Genomic DNA, 19,972 nt, shown 5'->3' with positions numbered 1-19,972 from the left:
TCTTGAAAATTTTACATATTATTAGGAATACAATCTCCAGGAACCATCAATCATTAGCAAATGACAGGGGAAGCATATTTCAATATAATTCACTATTTTTCGTGAGGAACTTCTTTTGTGCAGTGCTAGGGACAATATGACAGAACGTAAGATACGCAACACCACACTACATATAGTTATACACAATATAACATACTCACAATAGATAATAAATACTAGATGTTAATGCATGTGATTTAAAATACAAATACACATAAAAACAACAAACTGACGACTTTTACTGTCAGAGATGCGATGCATACTATATACTCAAAATTGGGTGTTGAGGAGGCGAATGGAGGAAGATACAAAACTAGATAAGCCTCTTCTGGTGCAGATGGGCAGGGACCTTTAGCAGCATCCAGATGGCATGAAAGTGTAGTATGTTTGAAGTGTATATGTAGTGTCCTCTGCTATTTGTTCAGCCTTCTTTACTGTCCGTCCCTTATGGATGCTGCTGAGTGATTCTTGTTCCTGGTCAATGATTTTACTTCATATTCTGACAATTCTGTTGAGTGGGCTGAGGCTGATAGTGCTCATTGCTTCGAACCATGCCGAAATGTTGTAGATTAATATTGATTCAATGATGCTTTATAGTGAATGAGGTCAATGAGGTCAGGAGATGGGGGAGATCTTAAACAGTTTTTTTTGCATCAGTATTTACTCAGGAAACTGGCATAGTGTATTTGGACATAAATATACAATATGTACGTAAATATACAAGTATTTGGACAGCCAAGGGCTGATTCAGGATAGTCAGCATGGCTTTGTGCGTGGTAGATCGTGTTTAACGAATCTTGTAGAGTTTTTTGAGGAAGTTACCAGGAAAGTAGAAGAAGGAAAGACTGTGGATGTTGTCTACATGGACTTTAGTAAGGTCTTTGACCAGGTCCCACATGGGAGATTAGTTCAGAAGGTTCAGACACTAGGTATCCATGGAGAGGTTGTAAACTGGATTCGAAATTGGCTGTGTGGGAGAAGACAGAGAGTGGTAGTGGATGATCGCTTCTCAGACTGGAGGCCTGTGACTAGTGGTGTGCCTCGGGGATCTGTGCTGGGACCATTGTTGTTTGTTGTCTATATCAATAATCTAGTGTGGTAATGTGGCAAATTTGATCAGCAAGTTTGCTGATGGCACTAAGATTGGAGGTGCTGTGGACAGGGAGGAAGGCTTTCAAAGCTTGCAGAGAGATCTGGACCAACTGGAAAAATGGGCCAGAAAATGGCAGATGGAATTTAATGCAGACAAGTGTGAGGTGTTGCATTTTGGAAGGACAAATCAAAGTAGGACATACACAGTAAATGGTAGGGCACTGAGGAGTGCGGAGGAACAAAGGGATCTGGGAGTTCAGATACATAGTTCCCTGAAAGTGGTGTCACAGGTAGACAGGGTTGTAAAGAAGGTCTTCGGCACCCTGGCATTCATAAATCGAAGTATTGAGTATAGGACTTAGGATGTTATGGTGAAGTTGTATAAGACATTGGTGAGGTCCAATTTGGAGTATTGTGTACAGTTCTGGTCACCTAACTATAGGAAAGATATCAGTAAGATTGAAAGAGTGCAGAGAAGGTACTAGGATGTTACCGGATCTTCAGGAGTTGAGTTACGGGGAGAGATTGAACAGGTTAGGACTTTATTCCTTGGAGCATAGAAGAATGAAGGGGGATTTGATAGAGGTTTACAAAATTATGAGGGGTATAGACAGAGTAAATGTGAGTAGGCTCTTTCCACTTAGATTAGGAGAGATAAATACAAGAGGACATGGCTTTAGGGTGAAAGGGGAAAGGCTTAGGGGGAACATTGGGGGAACTTCTTCACTCAGAGAGTGGTGGGAGTGTGGAACGAGCTGCCATCTGATGTGGTAAATGTGGGCTCACTCTTAAGTTTTAAGAATAAATTGGATGGATACATGAATGGGAGAGGTCTGGAGGGTTATGGACTGGGTAGAGGTCAATGGGCCTAGTTGAATAAAGTTTTGGCACAGACTAGAAGGGCTGAATGGCCTGTTTTCAGTGCTGTAGTGTTCTATGGTTCTACAGTTCTACATCAAGTGTGAAGTATCAAGGACAAGTAAAGAGCACAGTATAAAGAGATCTTCAGGTGTACAGCCACAGTCATCAGCAAATCCTATTTGCACACAGCTGCATCAGTTCACTCTGAAGTCCCCTATTACTAATTATCACTATTAAATAGCTCTCCTGATATTTGAGACATTCATAATGCAGCTTTGTTCATTTGAACTGAAATTTGTCAAAAATTAGAAAGGACAGACCATAAGATCATAAGGTATAGGAGCAGAATTAGGCCATTTGGCCCATTGAGTCTGCTCTGCCATTTCATCATGACTGATCCATTTTTCCTCTCATCCCCAATCTCCTGCATTGGCCCCTGTATCCCTTTGTGCCCTGACAAATCAAGAATCTATCAACCTCTGCCTTAAATATGCATAAAAACTTGGCCTCCACAGCTGCCTGTGGCAAAGAATTCCACCGATTCACTACTCTCTGGCTAAAGAAATTCCTCCTCACCTCCGTTCTAAAAGGACACCCATCTATTTTGAGGCTGTGTCCTCTGGACTTAGACACTCTCACCATAGAAAACATTCTTTTCACATCCACTCTATCAAGGACTTTCACCATTCAACAGATTTCAATGAGGTCACCCCTCAACAAGTAACCAATGTCTAGTTTCTAACTGAATATCTACAGGTAAATTTTGCCCAGCAGATGCGATATTTTCAGGCATAATACAAATAACAAAATGGATACTGGTCCTTTTCATAATATTAATATCATGGACTATAATAGAATTCTAATATTAATATCATAGAATCACACACCATATTGGATAGTTGGCTTGAATAAATGTGTTGATCAACACCAGCACACCTCAAGGATCTGTGCTTAACCCACTCCTCTACTCTTTCTACATTCAGGACTGTGTGACTTAACTCAAATACTTCTATACATTCGCCAATGACATCACTGTTGTTGGCAAAATCTCAGATGGTGACAATGAAGCGTAAGGGATGAGATAGATCAGCTGGTTGTGTGATGTCACAACAACAGCCTTGAAATCAATGTCAGCAAGACAAAAAATATTAATTGTGGACTTCGAGAAGTCGGGAGAACACACACCAATCGGGTCATTGGTGGAAAGGGTGGACAGTGTCAAGTTCCTGGACGTTAACATCTCAGAGGATCTAACCTGGGCCCAACATATTGATGCAATTACAAGTGCCAATGGTTGTACTTAATTAGAATTTTGAGGAGATTTGGTATGTCACCAAAGACTCTAGCAAATTTCTGCAGATGTATCATGGACACTGTTCTGACTGGTTGCATCGTCATCTGGTATGGAGGCACTTATGCTCAGGATTGTAAGAGGGTTCAGAGGTTTATAGACTCAGCCAGTTCCAATACAGGCACAAGCCTCTCCGTCACTGAGGACATCTTCAAAAGGTGGTTCCTCAAGAAGGCAGTATTCCTTATTGAGGACCCTTGCCATCAGGGACATATCCTTTGTTCAATACTACCATCCGGGAGGAGGTACAGGATCCTGATGACCTCACTCAACATTGTAGGAACAACTACTTTCCCTCTGCCATCAGATTTCTGAATGGTCCAAGAACCATGAAAACTAACTTTCTATTTCTCTATTGCACTATTTACCTAAGATGCACTATACTATTGACCTAAGATGACGCGGATAAGTCGCGACGCTTTGCTTGCGGCTCTGATGGGAATAAGCAAATATACCCGTTTAGGACTACTACAGCGGAAATCCGGTTATAGCCATGCGTAATTAAGTAAGCAGCATCATATTAAGATAACTAAAAAATCTATTGATATTCAAAATTGATGGATTCCAGACTGCAAACTTAGGTTATGAGTACAATTCCCCTTTAAGAAACATAATCACGGAAGCTGAGCCTATCTACAGGTACAATTGAAACACTGATGCCTTAGATCCCCAAACCAAATATGCTGCTGGTGAAAGTACAGTCTCTGGAAAAGAAAACTGAAGACCTCAGAGCAAAATTGGTATACCAAAAGGACATCAGAGACTGTTGTGTACTTTGCATCATATAAACGTGACTACCTCCTGTCATTTTGGGCACAGCAGTGAAGACTTTTTTTTCAAAGGTAGAAGAGGCAGAGTCTGCTTTATGATTAACTTATCATGGTGCACAGATGTGGTGGCTATGTCTCAGTCTTGCTCACTGACCTGGAACGACTAGTGGTCAAATATCGTCCATTTTATCTGCCAAGGTAGTTTTCTTCCATCATCCTGGTAGTGGTATATATTCTACCTCTGGCCAATGTCAGGCAGACACTGGAGGGAGCTCCATAATCAGCAAACACAAAACAACGCACCATGATGGTTTCATTGCAGGGGATTTCAACCAGGCCAGCTTGAAGAAATCTCTGAACAACTATCACCATCATATCACCCATAGAACCAGAGCAGCCAACACACTTGACCACTGTTATACCATCATCAACTAATTCCAGTGTAAGAGTCTTTCATGATCGTGACATCCGAACAGACACCAAAATGTTAGTGTACAAAGCAGTGGTAATCCCAACACTCCTGCATGCATCAGAAACCTGGACAACATACCGACGACATCTGAAGGCACTTGAAAATTGCCATCAACACTCTTCGAAACATCTTAAATATCAGCTGGGAAGATAGAAGGACCAACGATAGTGTGCTAAATGAAGCAAAAACAACAAGCACTTCATCGAGAACCAACTAAGATGGAGCGGTCATGTTGTTCGGATGAAAGATGAACGTCTGCCGAAACAAATCTTCTACTCCCAGCTTAAAGAAGGCAAACATAAAAGAGGCAGACAACAGAAGAGATTCAAAGACATCTTAAAAGCCAACATGAAGAAATGTAACATCGACATCAACAATTGGGAAACCAATGCCAAGGACAGGAAACCCTGGCAAGCCATCATCCGAGAAGGAACAGCAACTTTCAAAGCCAACAGATGTGCAGAATTAGAAGAAAAGAGAAGAAAATAGAAAGAGAGGCAGCAACAACCAAAGCCTGATCTGCCATCTGGAAATACCTGTCCTGAATGCAGAAGAACTTTCAGAGACAAGATTGGACTCATAAGCCACTTGAGAGCCCATAAGTCGATCAACAGAACGAAGACCATCATCCTTGACCTCGAGGTGTAGCCATGACCACTATCAGAATGGGTTATCATGCCATCCCACACCTACACTTTGAAAAATCTGATCACGTGGCCATACATCTACTCCCAGCATATAGGCAGTGGTGATGACCAATAAGGTATAGTCAAGAAAGGTGGAGGAGTACTTATAGGACTGCTTTGAGTCCATGGGCTGGACAATCTTAGAATCTGAATAAATACGTCATATTTGTCACTGACTTCATCAAGATATGTGTAGATTAGCATGTACCTTCGAAAACATACCAGGCATACCCAAACCAAATGCTATGGATGAACCAAGAGATTCATAGTCTGCAAACAGCTCGATCTGTGGCATTCAAGATCAGTGATCCAGAACTATATAATAAGTCAAAGTGTGACATATGGAAGGCTACTTTGAGAGTGAAAAAATAATACTAATTGAGGTTGAGACAGAATCGGATGCACATCACCTGTGGGAGGTTTTGCAAGCCATTACTTCATACAAAGTGAAGGAATGGCTGTGATGCTTTACTCCCAAGTCAGCTCAATGCCTTTTATGCATGCTTAGAAAGGGAGAATAAAACTACACCCGTGCAAATCCCTGCAGGATCTGGTGACTCTGTGATCTCTGCCTTGGAAGCCAACATCAGAACATCTTTCAGAGGGTGAACTCTCGCATTGTGTCAGAAACTGATAGTGCACCTGGTAGGACACTGAAAACCTGTGCCAACCAACTGGTAGGAGTATTCAAGGCCATCTTCAAACTCTCACTGCTGCAGCTGGAGATTCCCAGCTTCTTCAAAAGGGCAATAAATGTACCACTGACCAAGCAGAGCAGGATGAGCTGCCTCAACAATTATTGCCCAGTGGCACTCATATCTGTTGTGATGATGTGCTTTAAGAGGTCCGTCATGGCTAGAATCAACTCCTGCCTAAGCAAGGACTTGGACCCACTGCAATTTGTCTATTGCCACAATAGGTCTACAGCAGGTAAAATCTCACTGGCTCTCCACTCGGCCTTGGATCCCTTGGACAATAGCAATACATGTCAGGTTGCTGTTTATTGATTACAACTCAGTATTCAACACAATTATATTCTCAGTTCTAATCAACAACCTCCAAAACCTGGGCCACTGTAATTCCCTCTGTGACTGGGTCCTTGACTTCATCACCAAGAGACCACAGTCTGTACAGATCAGAAATAACATCTCCTCCTCACTGACAATCAACACTGCTGCACCTCAAGGATGTGTAATTAGCCCACTGCTTTAGAAACATAGAAACATAGAAAATAGGTGCAGGAGTAGGCCATTCAGCCCTTCGAGCCTGCACCGCCATTCAGTGTGATCATGGCTGATCATCCACCTATGAACCCTGTACTTGCCTTCTCTCCATACCCCCTGATCCTTTTAGTCACAAGGGCCATATCTAACTCCCTCTTAAGTATAGCCAATGAACTGGCCTCAACTGTTTCCTGTGGCAGAGAATTCCACAGATTCACCACTCTCTGTGTGAAGAAGTTTTTCCTAATCTCGGTCCTAAAAGGCTTCCCCTTGATCCTTAAACTGTGACCCCTCATTCTGGACTTCCCCAACATCGGGAACAATCTTTGTACATCTAGCCTGTCCAATACCTTTAGGATTTTATACGTTTCAATAAGATTTCCCTTCAATCTTCTAAATTCCAGCGAGTATAAGCCTAGTCAATCCAGTCTTTCTTCATAGGAAAGTCCTGCCATCCCAGGAATCAATCTGGTGAACCTTCTTTGTACTCCCTGTATGACATGGATGTCTTTTCTCAGATTAGGGGACCAAAACTGCACACAATACTCCAGGTGTGGTCTCACCAAGGCCTTGTACAACTATAGTAGTACCTCCCTGGTCCTGTACTCGAATCCTCTTGCTATGAATGCCAGCATACCATCTGCCTTTTTCACCACCTGCTGTACCTGCATGCCCACTTTCAATGACTGGTGTACAATGACACCCAGGTCTCGTTGCACCTCCCCTTTTCCTAATTGGCCACCATTCAGATAATAATCTGTATTCCTGTTTTTGCCACCAAAGTGGATAACTTCACATTTATCCACATTAAATTGTATCTGCCATGAATTTGCCCACTCACCCAACCTATCCAAGTCACTCTGCATCCTCTTAGCATCCCCCTCACAGCTAACACTGCCACCTAGCTTCATGTCATCTGCAAATTTGGAGATGCTGCATTTAATTCCCTCATCTAAGTCATTAATATATATTGTAAACAACTGGGGTCCTAACACTGAGCCTTGCGGTACCCCACTAGTCACCGCCTGCCATTCTGAAAAGGTCCTGTTTATTCCCACTCTTTGCTTCCTGTCTGCTAACCAATTCTCTATCCACATCAATACCATACCCCTAATACCGTGTGCTTTAAGTTTGCACACTAATCTCCTGTGTGGGACCTTGTCAAAAGCCTTTTGAAAATCCAAATATACCACATCCACTGGTTCTCCCCTATCCACTCTACTAGTTACATCCTCAAAAAATTCTATGAGATTCGTCAGACGTGATTTTCCTTCCACAAATCCATGCTGACTTTGTCCGATCATTTCTCCGCTTTCCAAATGTGCTGTTATCACATCTTTGATAACTGACTCTAGCATTTTCCCCACCACTGATGTCAGGCTAACCGGTCTATAATTCCCTGGTTTCTCTCTCCCTCCTTTTTTAAAAAGCGGGGTTATATTAGCCACCCTCCAATCCTCAGGAACTAGTCCAGAATCTAAAGAGCTTTGAAAAATTATCACTAATGCATCCACTATTTCTTGGGCTAGGCTACTTCCTTAAGCACTCTGGGATGCAGACCATCTGGCCCTGGGCATTTATCTGCCTTTAATCCCTTCAATTTACCTAACACCACTTCCCTACTAACATGCATTTCCCTCAGTTCCTCCATCTCACTAGACCCCCTGTCCGCTACTATTTCCGGAAGATTAATTATGTCCTCCTTAGTGAAGACAGAACCAAAGTAGTTATTCAATTGGTCTGCCATGTCCTTGTTCCCCATGATCAATTCACCTGTTTCTGACTGTAAGGGAGCTGCATTTGTCTTAACCAATCTTTTTCTTTTCACATATCTATAAAAGCTTTTACAGTCACTTTTTATGTTCCCTGCCAGTTTTCTCTCATAATCTTTTTTTCCCTTTCCTAATTAAGCCATTTGTCCTCCTCTGCTGGACTCTGAATTTCTCCCAGTCTTCAGGTGAGCCGCTTTTTCTGGCTAATTTGTATGTTTCTTCTCTGGAATTGATACTATCCCTAATTTCCCTTGTCAGCCATGGGTGCACTACCTTCTCTGGTTTATTCTTTTGCCAAACTGGGATGAACAATTGTTGTAGCTCATCCATGCAATCTTTAAATGCTTGCCATTGCATATCCACTGTCAACCCTTTAAGTATCATTTGCCAGTCTATCTTAGCTAACTCACGTCTCATACCTTCAAAGTTACCCTTCCTTAAGTTCAGAACCTTTGTTTCTGAATTAACTATGTCACTCTCCATCTTAATGATGAATTCCACCATATTATGGTCACTCTTACCCAAGGGGCCTCTCATGACAAGATTGCTAATTAATCCATCCTCATTGCTCAATACCCAGTCTAGAATGGCCTGCTCTCTAGTTGGTTCCTCGACATGTTGGTTCAGAAAACCATCCTGCATACATTTCAAGAAATCCTCTTCCTCAGCACCCTTACCAATTTGGTTCACCCAATCTATATGTAGTTTGAAGTCACCCAGTATAACTGCTGCTCCTTTATTGCACGCATTTCTAATTTCCTGTTTAATGCTATTCCCAACCTCACTACTACTGTTAGGTGGCCTATACACAAATCCCACCAGCGTTTTCTGCCCCTTAGTGTTATGCAGCTCTACCCATATCGATTCCACATCTTCCCGGCTTATGTCCTTCCTTTCTATTGCGTTAATCTCCTCTCTAACCAGCAATGCCACCCCACCTCCTTTTTTTCCATGTCTATCCCTCCTGAATACTGAATATCCCTAAATGTTGAGCTCCCATGCTTGGTCACCCTGGAGCCATGTCTCTGTGATCCCAACTATATCATATTCATTAATAATAATCTGCACTTTCAATTCATCCACCTTGTTACGAATGCTCCTTGCATTGACACACAAAGCCTTCAAGCTTGCTTTTACAACACTCTTAGCTCTTATACAATTATGTTGAAAAGTGGCCCTTTTTGATTTTTGCCCTGGATTTGCTGGCCTGCCACTTTTACTTTTCACCTTACTACTTTTTGCTTCTACCCTCATTATACACTCCTCTGTCTCTCTGCACTTGTTCCCATCCCCCTGCCACATCAGTTTAAATCCTCCTGAACAACGGTAGCAAATGCTCCCCCTAGGACATTGGTCCCAGTCCAGCCTAGGTGCAGGCCGTCCTGTTTGTACCGGTCCCACCTCCTCCAGAACTGGTTCCAATGCCCCAGAAATTTGAATCCCTCCCCCTTGCACCATTTTTCAAGCCACGTAGAATTTGTCAACTCTATCACAGGCACAAGCCTCCCCACCATCAAAGACATTTTGAAAAGGCAGTGCTTCAAGAAGTGGCATCCATCATTAAAGACCCTCACTAGCCAGGACATGTGCTCTTCTCATTATTATCCTCAAGGAGGAGATAACAGAGCCTGAACACCCAACTCAATATTTTAAGAACAGCTTCTTCTGTTTTTCCTTCAAATTTCTGAATGGTCTATAAATCCATGAATGCTATCTTTCACTATTTGTTTGTTTATTTATTTATTTAAAACATTTTTTATTACAAACAAAAAAACAACAAAAAAAGCACATCCACAAAAACCACGACCTTAACAAAATCTAATTAAATATTGAGCAGCAAAAGGGAGAAAAATATAAAGGCAAAAGTAAACATACACAGCAGAGGTGCACCTCCAATACAGTCCAATACAGGGCCCCATATCCTTTCAAAGATGTCCTCTCTGTCCTCAATACATAGTCTCAGTCTCTCCAAATGCAAAGTATTTGCCAGTTCTCTCAGCCACAGATCGTACGTGGGCACAGAGTCCATTTTCCACATTTGCAGTATTAACTTCTTAGCAATCACCATGCCAAACAATACAGCCTTTTTTTCATACTTATTGGCTGAAGATAGGGAGCTTGCTGCTTCAGAGATGGCTATAAGTGGGTCTGGTTCCCACTGCTTCCCATAAGCCTCAGAGAAACAGTGAAAAATACTTTTCCAGTATGCATAAAGCTTACAACATGACCAGAATGAACGTGACAAGTTACTGTTCACAAATTTACATCTATTACAAACTGGTGAAACGTCAGGGTAGAAAACTGTGCAACTTTTCTTTGGAATAATGAAGTCTATGTATTGTTTTAAACTGTATAAATCTGTGTCTGACGTTGATTGAACAATCATGTATACTCTTTAAACACTCATCCCAGACCTCCTCTGTCAGTTCTATACACAATTCATCCACCCATGCCTGTTTAAGACCTTCAGTATTCACCCGAGCTCCATTATGTAGGATCTGATAAAAATAGGATACCACACTACGAGTAACAGGACCAAATTTATTTATTGCCTACAGGGACTCATGTTTGTCTAAAACTTCGAAGTTAGGTATATATTTCCTAACATAATCTCGAATTTGTAAATATCTAAAAAAAATAGATGCAGGGATATCGTAAACTGCTTGTTACTGCACAAATGAGGCAAAGTTTCCTTTAATATATAGGTCGCCTACACTACAGATGCCTCTCTGTTCCCAGGTAGAAAAAGCAGTATCATTCAGGCCAGGCAAAAAGGAATGATTGTCACAAATCGAAGTATTAATATAAGTTTTTGGGGCCTTAATGTGTAGTTGAATCTGCTTCCAAATTCTTATAGTGCTGCTGACCACAAAGCTGTTACTAAAATGTGACTTATTAACTGCAGTGGGGCTATTAAAGAGAGCCGGTAAGGAAGTCTTTTTACAAAGCACTTGCTCTGTGAGTAACCATGCTGGGCATGAGTCTGAGGTAGAGGGTGGGCCCTTTTTCCACCATGCGAGAATGGATAGGTGGGCAGTCCAGTACTACATTTTAACATCTTGTAGGGCAAAACCACCTGCTTCCTTGGGCTTTGACCAGTGCTTTTTAGTAATTCTAATGGCTTTATAATTCCAAATGAAGGGAATAATAATTGAATCCAATTGCTTAAAATATGACAGAGGAATAAAACAAGGAATTGACTGGAAAAGATGAAGAAATCGTGGCATCCTGATTGCATTAACCCTCCCCACCAAAGAAATTGGAAGGGCTTTCCAAAAGTCAATATTGCGTTTAACCTGCTCAATTTTGTTTCGCCAATTCACTTGCGAAAGGTCATCTTGTAATAGTCACACCAAGATAGGAAAAACTATCATAAGTTATTTTAAAGGGAATGGACTGTAAATACGCTGTATTAACAACTACAGTGACTGGCATTAGTTCACTCTTATCCCAATTAATAGAGAAACCTGAGAAACTACCAAAGTTATTAATTAGAGTCAGAAGGACAGGTATTGATGTTTGTGGGCTGGAGCTATATAAAAGGACATCGTCAGCATATAATGAAAGGTGATGTTTATTTTTTATTGTAGCAACATTTTGTGTACTGCTGTCACAAAACAACACATTTCATGATATAGGCCAGTGATAATAAACCTGATTCTGATTACTACAACTTAAGTACTATATGTGTTCAGTCCAACTTAGACCCACAATCCTATTTTCCTCTGTGAATTAATCACCTTTAGTGTACATCCACATGTTTAGAACATAGAACAGTACAACACAGGAACAGACCTTTCAGCCCACAATGTTGTGCCAAAACAATTAAATTAGTAATCAAATGGCCAGCTAAACTGATCTCTTCAGCCTACTGGATGGCCATATCCCTCCATTTTCCTCACATTCATGTGCCTATCTAAACTTCTCTTAAAAAGTCCCTAATGTATCCTGCTCTACCACCATCCCATGGCAGTGCATTCCAGGCACTAGCCACTCTATGTGTTAAAAAAACTTGCGCCTCACATCTCCTTTGAAATTATCCCCCTCTCACCTTGAATGCATGCCGTCTGGTATTATACATTTCAACCCTGGGGAAATGCTGCTGTCTATCTACTTTATCTATGCCTCTCATAATACTATAAACCTCTATCAGTTCTCTCCACAGACTCCACTGCTCCAGAGAAAACAACCTAAATTTATCCAGCCTCTTGTAAAAGCACATGCCCTGTAATCCAGGCAGCATTCTAGTAAATATTTTCTGCACCTTCTCCAAAGTCTTGACGCCTTTCCCATAATGGGGCAACCAGTACTGTATGCAATACTCCAGATGCAGCCCAAGCAGAGTTTTATAAAGCTGCCACATAATTTCCTCAATTATTTCTGGTTTTTGAAATTCCTTTGGAATGTGTTTGTTACACTTTCTCGTTCTCCATTCTTTGGAGTTTAAGGAGTGAACTTGTTTAAATATCCAAGATCCAAAGGGAGAAAATTTATAGGGTAGATGTGGAAATAACTTCATTCTTGAGAGAGTCACAAACAAATAGATCCAGCTGCAAAATTTCAGGAAATTTGTCTTTGATGGAGTGAAATAGGCTGTTAGGACGCTGGAGCAGGGATCCAATCACAGACCTAATACTGTGCACACAGTGATATTAATTGAGTAACAAATCCCAAGGTGCAAACAAAGTCAGCATCAAAGTTCAGGCAGAGATCAAAACACCCAAAGAAATCCAAAAACCAGCATCGGGAAACAGGCAGAGTCGATATTCAGACTGACAGAGTATGAATGCTGGAAAGGCTCAGGAAAATTCACTGGCACAATTTGGCAACAAACAAGTGAAAACACAGGACTAAAATACACTGAGCAATAAACAGAGAGGCAGATGACAGGTGGAGCACAATGAGACAGAAGTGACAGCAAAACAGGTAATAATGAGAAACAGGTGAGAGGCAGAGTACTCAGTAATACAGGGGCTGGAGTAGAGCAGGAGCAGGGACAGGAGCACATGGAGCATGAAAACAAACAACCAAGAGCACATATAATACGCACATCAAAGTTGCTGGTGAACGCAGCAGGCCAGGCAGCATCTCTAGGGAGAGGCAGAGTCGATGTTTCAGTCCGAGACCCTTCGTCAGGACTAACTGAAGGAAGAGCTAGTAAGAGATTTGAAAGTGGGAGGGGGAGGGGGAGGGGGAGGGGGAGATCCAAAATGATAGGAGAAGACAGGAATACAAAACCACAGACTGACAGCTAGAGGGAAAACACACAAAAAGACAAAGTTCAACTGGAGGTACTGACATAGGTATTTGAAAGATAATTGAATGTTACGAGGAACTGGCAAAGAAGAGGAGTTGAAGCCAACATATGGTAGATCTGTCATGATGATACCGACTGATGGGGCATGCTTGAGGGTCTACTCCTACTCCTACTTTTTGTGTTCTTGTTTGACATTTTAAATCCAAAAAGGTAAATATTCTTCACATTCTCATATCCTTTATTAAAAGTCTATAGCTATTACAGCACTATATCACCTGAAAATGTTGGTGGAGGACTCGTGATGGTAATACCATTGAATCTTAGAGACAGATGGCTAGTGCCTGGCACATGTATGGTCCAAACGATACTTGCCATTTGTCAACTCATATCTGAAACTTGCTACATACTGATGTAAGCTGTTTCAGTGGCTGACAAGTTGCAAATGGAATTGAACATGGTGCAGTCAGAGATACAGTTATATAGCACAGAAACAGGCCCTTCAGCCCAAGTAATCCACACCAACTAAGATGGTGAAGTGAAGTGTCCCATTTGCCTGTGTTTGACCCATAAGCCTCTAAACTATCCTATTCATGTACTAGTCCAAACGCCTATTAAACATTGTAATTGTGCTCATTCTACAACTCCTCTGTCAGCTCTTTCCATACCCACTATCCTCTGTGAGAAATGCTTGCATCTTAGGCCTTCTTTAAATCTTTCACCCTTCACTTAAAACGTGTGCCCTCTAGATTTGGACTGCCCCACCCTGGGAAGAAGAGTGTGACTATCCTGTTTATCTATGTCCTTCATGAATGTAGAAAGCTCTAGAAGATCACCTCCCTTCTGCTCCAAGCAAAACAATCCCAGTCCATCCACAACTCCTACAGCTATATCCACCTTCTTTAGAGTGACCATTAACTCCATCTGCTGGTCAGTTTTCCCCATTGAGTATAGCTTCTCCAGGATTCTTTGGTGCCAAACTCCATTAAATGCTACCTTGATGTCAAGTCCAACCATTTATACCTCACCAATGGAGTTCAATTCTTTTCTCCCACATTTGCTGGGATGATGTTTGGAACTTAATGTTCCTGCCAAAATCAAAACAGGGCAGGTTATAGGTGAAGCAACACACACAAAATGCTGGAGGAACTCAGCAGGCCTGGTAGCAGCTATGCAAAAAAGCAGTCAATGTTTCAGGCCGAGAGCCTTCAGCAGGACCGGAGAAAAAAATATGAGGAGTAGATTTAAAAGGTGGGGGGAAGAGAAAGAGAAACACAGGGTGATGGATGAAATTGAGAAGGAGAGGGATGAAATGAGCTGGGAAGTTGATTGGTGAAAGAGGTACAGGGCTGGAGGAGCACCAGAGGAAGCGACGGGCAAGCAAGGAGATAAGGTGAGAGAATAGAGAAGGGGGGAGGTTGGGGGCTTCTGTGTTAGTGGAAGTCCGAGAAATTGATGTTCATGCCATCAGATTGGAGGCTATCCATATGGAATATAAAGTGTTGTTCTCCAACCTGAGTGTAGCCTCACTGTGACAGTTATCCTAATTTCTGTAGACAAGAATACTTGGAGAATTTTGCACATTGTCAGGTGGATTGTAACAGTAAGGATTGATTTAACTAGAGGCATGGCTATTTCTGGAGCAAACACTTAGCACTTTAGCTGAAATGTTGTCAGTCAGTTAACCTCCACTGTACCCAGTGGTCTCAACCATATCTTGATATCATGTGAAAGTGGCCTCCGTAATTGTGGAAACTGTTGGGGATTGGTTTATATCCTTGGCATTTCTGACTAGACACTAAGCCAGTTCAGAGGGCAGTTGAGATATTATTGTGGGTCTGGAAGCCTCCTTCAAGCCTGTGAACTAGAGCTTCTAGACCATGCAGCGATTTAACCAGTCGGGATGCTCACTTTCATACATCTGTAGAAATTTCCCAGTCTTTGGAGACATACCAAATCTCCTCAAACTTCACTGAAGATCATAATCAAAGAAGATTTGTTTTAATAACAGCTTAATGATGGGAGTTGAATTCAAGTCTCCGATGCCAGCCCTCATCTCTGGATTACTAGTCCTGTAATTTAACTTCAATACTTTCTTACATCTAAGCCAAAAAATAACTGACCCACTCAGAATAGCATTCAATTAGCACAGCATTTTGATCCTTTGTTTTCAAACAATAAAATTAGCAATCAACACTCTCCTCTGAAACAAATCTTCTACTCCATAACCAATAGACCGCAATCAGTAAGGATAAGCAGCAACACCATCATAATTATACAAAACACTGATAGTCCACAAGTTTGTACCCTCAACCCCTTAGTCTACTCCCATTACACTCATGAATGCTCTAACAGGTTTATAGATGATATCACTTTAGTGGGTTATATTTCAAATAACGAGGAGTCAAGATACAGAAGTTGATAAAAAGCTTAGTAATATGGTGTCATGACAACAACTTTCCCTCAGTGTCAGAAAAATAAATGAGCTGGTCCTTGACTTCAGGAAGGGGGGGCAATACTCATGTTCCTGACTTCATCAACAATGCTGAGGTTGAGAAGGTTCAGAACTTCAAGCTCATAAGAGCAAACATTACCAATATCCTGTCCAGGTTCAACTATGCTAATGCCATGGCCAAGAAAGCTAACCAACTCCTCTACTTTCTCGGAAGCTGATGAAATGTGGCATGACCTTATTGACCCTTACCAAATTTTAGCAATAGAAAGCATCCAATCCAGATGAATGACATTCAAACATTGATTTGATCAGACACTTCCAGACTGCAGATCCCGCCGTCTTCAACTCTGGTTCCAATGGCCATCGACACCTCCAGACCACAGATATCAATGTTGCCAACTCCAGCTCCAATGACCCCAGGTGGCTCCAGAATGCAGAGCTCACTGTCAACCCCAGCCAGTTACCCTCTACTATCATCTTCCTCCATCTCCAACTTGTCCTCACCCTCAACAATTTCTCTCTCAGCTCCTTCCGCTTGCTCCAAACACAAGGTGTAGCCATGGGCACCTGCATGTACACCAGCTATGCTTGCCTTTTTGCTGGCCACATGGAGTAATCCATATTCCAAGCCTTCCCTGATAATGCTCTCCAACTCATTCTGTGCTACATTGATGGCCTCATTGGTGCTGCTTTCATGCACCTATGCTGAGCTCATCAATTTTATCAACTTTATCTTCAAATTCCACCCTGCTCTCAAATTCATTTGGTCGATTTCTGACACTTCTCCCCCCCTCCTTGATCACTCTGTCTCCATCACTGGAAACAGACTATCTTGACTATAACTCTGCCCACACAGTCTTTGGTAACAATGCCATTCCCTTTTCTCAGTTCTTTCATCTCTGGCGCATCTGTTCCCAAGATGTGGCTTTCCTTTCCAGGACGTCAGAGTTGTCCTACTTCTTCAAAGAATGGTATTTAACTTCATCCACTATTCATGTTGCCCTCAACCACATCTCCTCCATTTCCTGGACATCTGCTCTCACTGCACCTTCCTGCCACCTTAACAGGGATAGAGTTTCTCTCAACCTCACCTACCACCCCATAAGCCTCCACATCCAAAACAAAGTTCTCCACAATATCCTTCATCTTCAATGGGATTCTACTACAGACATATCTTTACATCCTTCCCCAACTTCCCCCACTCTCCACTTTCCTCAGGGATTCCATTGTTCATTTGAGCCTTCCCGCTAATCTCCCCCCAGTATTTACCACTGCAAACAGCAGAAGTGTTATACCTGCGCATTCACCTCCTCCCTCACTTCAATTCAAGCCCTCAAACATTCCTTCCAGGTGAGGCAACACCTCACCCGCAATTCTGTTGGGTGGTCTTCTGTATCTGCTGCTTCCAATGTGTCCTCCTCTATGGTGATGAGACCCGATGTCCATTGGTGGATCGCTTTGTTGAACATATCAGCTCCATCTACAAAAAGTGGAATTTCCTGGAGGCTAACCATTTCATTTCCTATCCTCACTCCTGTTCTGACCTGATGGTTCATGACCTCCACAATGAGGCCATTCTCAGTTTGGAGGAGCAACACCTCATATTTGGTCTGGGTAGCCTTCATTTCTCCAACTTCCAGTAATGTCTTTCCCCTTTTCTTCATTTCCCCACTCTGGCCTCTTATCCTCATCAGCCTATCACCTCCCTTTGGTATCCCTCCTTCTTCCCTTTCTCCCATAATCTATTCTCCTCTCCTATCAGATTCCTTCTTCTCCAGCACTTTCCTTTTCCACTTATCATCTCCCATCTTACTTCATTACCCCTCCCCCACCCACCTGACTTCACCTATCACATTTTAGCTTGTTCTCCTTCCTCTCTTCCCACCTTCTTATTCTGGCATCTTTCCCTTTTCTTTCCAATCCTAATGAAGGATCTCGATCTGGAATGTCAACTGTTTATTAATTTCCATTACAATTTCCATTTGCCTGACCTGCTGAGTTCCTCCAGCATTTTTGTACATGTTATTCTGGATATCTAGCATCTGCAGGATCTTTTGTTTACTCTCTGGATGAATAACGGCTTGGTATGGCAACTGCTCAGCCTGTGACACTAAGAAACTGCAGAATGTTGTGGTCACAGCTCAGCATATCACGGACACTACCCCTTCCTCTATGCACTCTGTCCATACTTCTCACTGCCTCAGTAAAGCAACTCAGGCATTCTTACTTCTCCCTTCTCCTGTTGGGCAGAAGATACAAAAGAATGAAAGTACAGTCCACTCGGTTCAAGAACAGCTTTTACCCTGCTGTTATAAGTCTATTGAATGGCTCCCCAGTGGAATGGAAGGATTTTAGATCTGACAATCTACTTTCTTATGTTCTTGCACCTTATTGTTTATCTGCAGTGCACTTTCTCTGTAACTGTTTCATTTTATTCTGCATTCAGTTATTGTTTTACCTTGTACTACCTCAACGTACTGTGTAAGATTTGATGTGTGTGAACAGTATGCAATCAGGCTTTTCACTGTGCCTCAGTAAATGATCGTAATAAACATTCAATTTAATATTCATAGTATCTACTCACTTTGCATTAAGTAAGATGCAAATGGCTTCCATAACAGTCATAACAAGATCGGGAGGCTTGGTGAATACCCTGACTTCAGATATATCAGCTTTGTCCAAAGAGTCAAGAGCTTTGTTTGCTGCATCTAAGGCCGGCATTGCTTCATCAAGATCTCGTTGTGCATCATCAGCTATTGCCTGGGTCTCTGCAGCTTTTACCTTTGCTTTCGCTTCATCATCCTGTACCACCCTGCGAATCTATTGTGCATAGCAAAAAAAAATAGTCGTACAATAAAACCCAATCACATCAAATTTGAGCACCATTTGATTTGGATATTATTAAAACATTCAACACAGAGGCTACTATAACCGTGACATGTTCTGAAAACTATCATATTAATGTACAATAAATATTGCAAAATAGTGACTTTAAATTTTAACAACCTAAGCCAATGTAAATCAGTAAATTGTCAATCTAATTATTCTTCAAATATGTCCTACAAGATGCTGGATCAAATTCTGTCAGCTAACCTTTAACCTACCATCCATTTCCAAACCCTTTCACTCTATTATCACTTCTTTGACATTCTACCTTCTTTTGTGCAAGTCCAGATTTTACTTTCTTCTGTTAAATTTATGATTTTGTCACACACTCCCTGTGTGCCTCAAAACAACAATGTATCTAATCCTTGATTTTTATCTCACCATGAATTAAACCAATATTCTGCACCTTTCCCAAGAAAGCTGTGAAAAAGGTTAATTATAAGAAACAGCAATTCATGAACCCATAACTAACAATCATGTGCATTCTTTAAAATTATTCTCTTCATATTGCTTACCTGGTCTGCCTCTGCATGGTCCACACTTATTTTTTCCATCAAAGCATTTACATCAATTGATTTTTGTTGAAGAATTGGCTCTAGAGCTGAAAGATCAACTTTCATTTTGTCTACCAACACATTAGTCTCCAGCAATTTAGTGAGGCCATTCTTCACACGATCCCGAGCCTACATTTATATCAGAAATATTATGATTAATTCAGTAAGTGTGTTAATTCCCAGCAATCCTTCCAGAACTAGATTTCACCTGTCTCTTGTTTTCTCATTCTGCTAGTCCATCTGTAGCTTCCCGCAGTTTATTCTTTTCTTTCTTACTGCATTCCACATTTCTAAATTTCACAATACTTGCAAATTTGGGAATTTCACTCACATATAACAAAAAAAAGATAGTGGTCCTAGCAATAATCCATGATAAACATATAGTTTATTCTCCTCCAATTTGACATAACCATTTATCATTATTCTCTATTTTCTGCCCACAATTATCTTCCCATGCACACTTGTACTATAATTTTGCAAATCAGCCTTTGTACCTACTGAAAATTCAAGCAAATCATATCAATGGCATTCCCTTTATCTGTCTTCACTATCACCTT

At 41.5% G+C, this 19,972-nt stretch overlaps 1 protein-coding gene across 1 annotated transcript in view; it reads right to left on the bottom strand.

Annotated features, from left to right (window-relative positions):
* dnah6 (dynein, axonemal, heavy chain 6) overlaps nt 1-19,972 on the bottom strand; it is a 402,938-nt gene that overhangs the window by 134,101 nt on the left and 248,865 nt on the right. The window contains exons 51-52 of the mRNA XM_063047640.1: nt 19,377-19,544; nt 18,560-18,795 (exon numbers count right to left, since the gene is read on the bottom strand). Coding sequence (XP_062903710.1) covers nt 18,560-18,795; nt 19,377-19,544 — 404 coding nt within the window. The remainder of the gene's footprint in view (nt 1-18,559; nt 18,796-19,376; nt 19,545-19,972) is intronic.

Source organism: Mobula hypostoma, chromosome 5, assembly GCF_963921235.1.
Source record: "Mobula hypostoma chromosome 5, sMobHyp1.1, whole genome shotgun sequence".
NCBI classification, from domain to species: domain Eukaryota; kingdom Metazoa; phylum Chordata; class Chondrichthyes; order Myliobatiformes; family Myliobatidae; genus Mobula; species Mobula hypostoma.
Note: the sequence above shows the minus strand (reverse complement) of the source record. Positions and strands in the feature narration are given on the sequence as shown.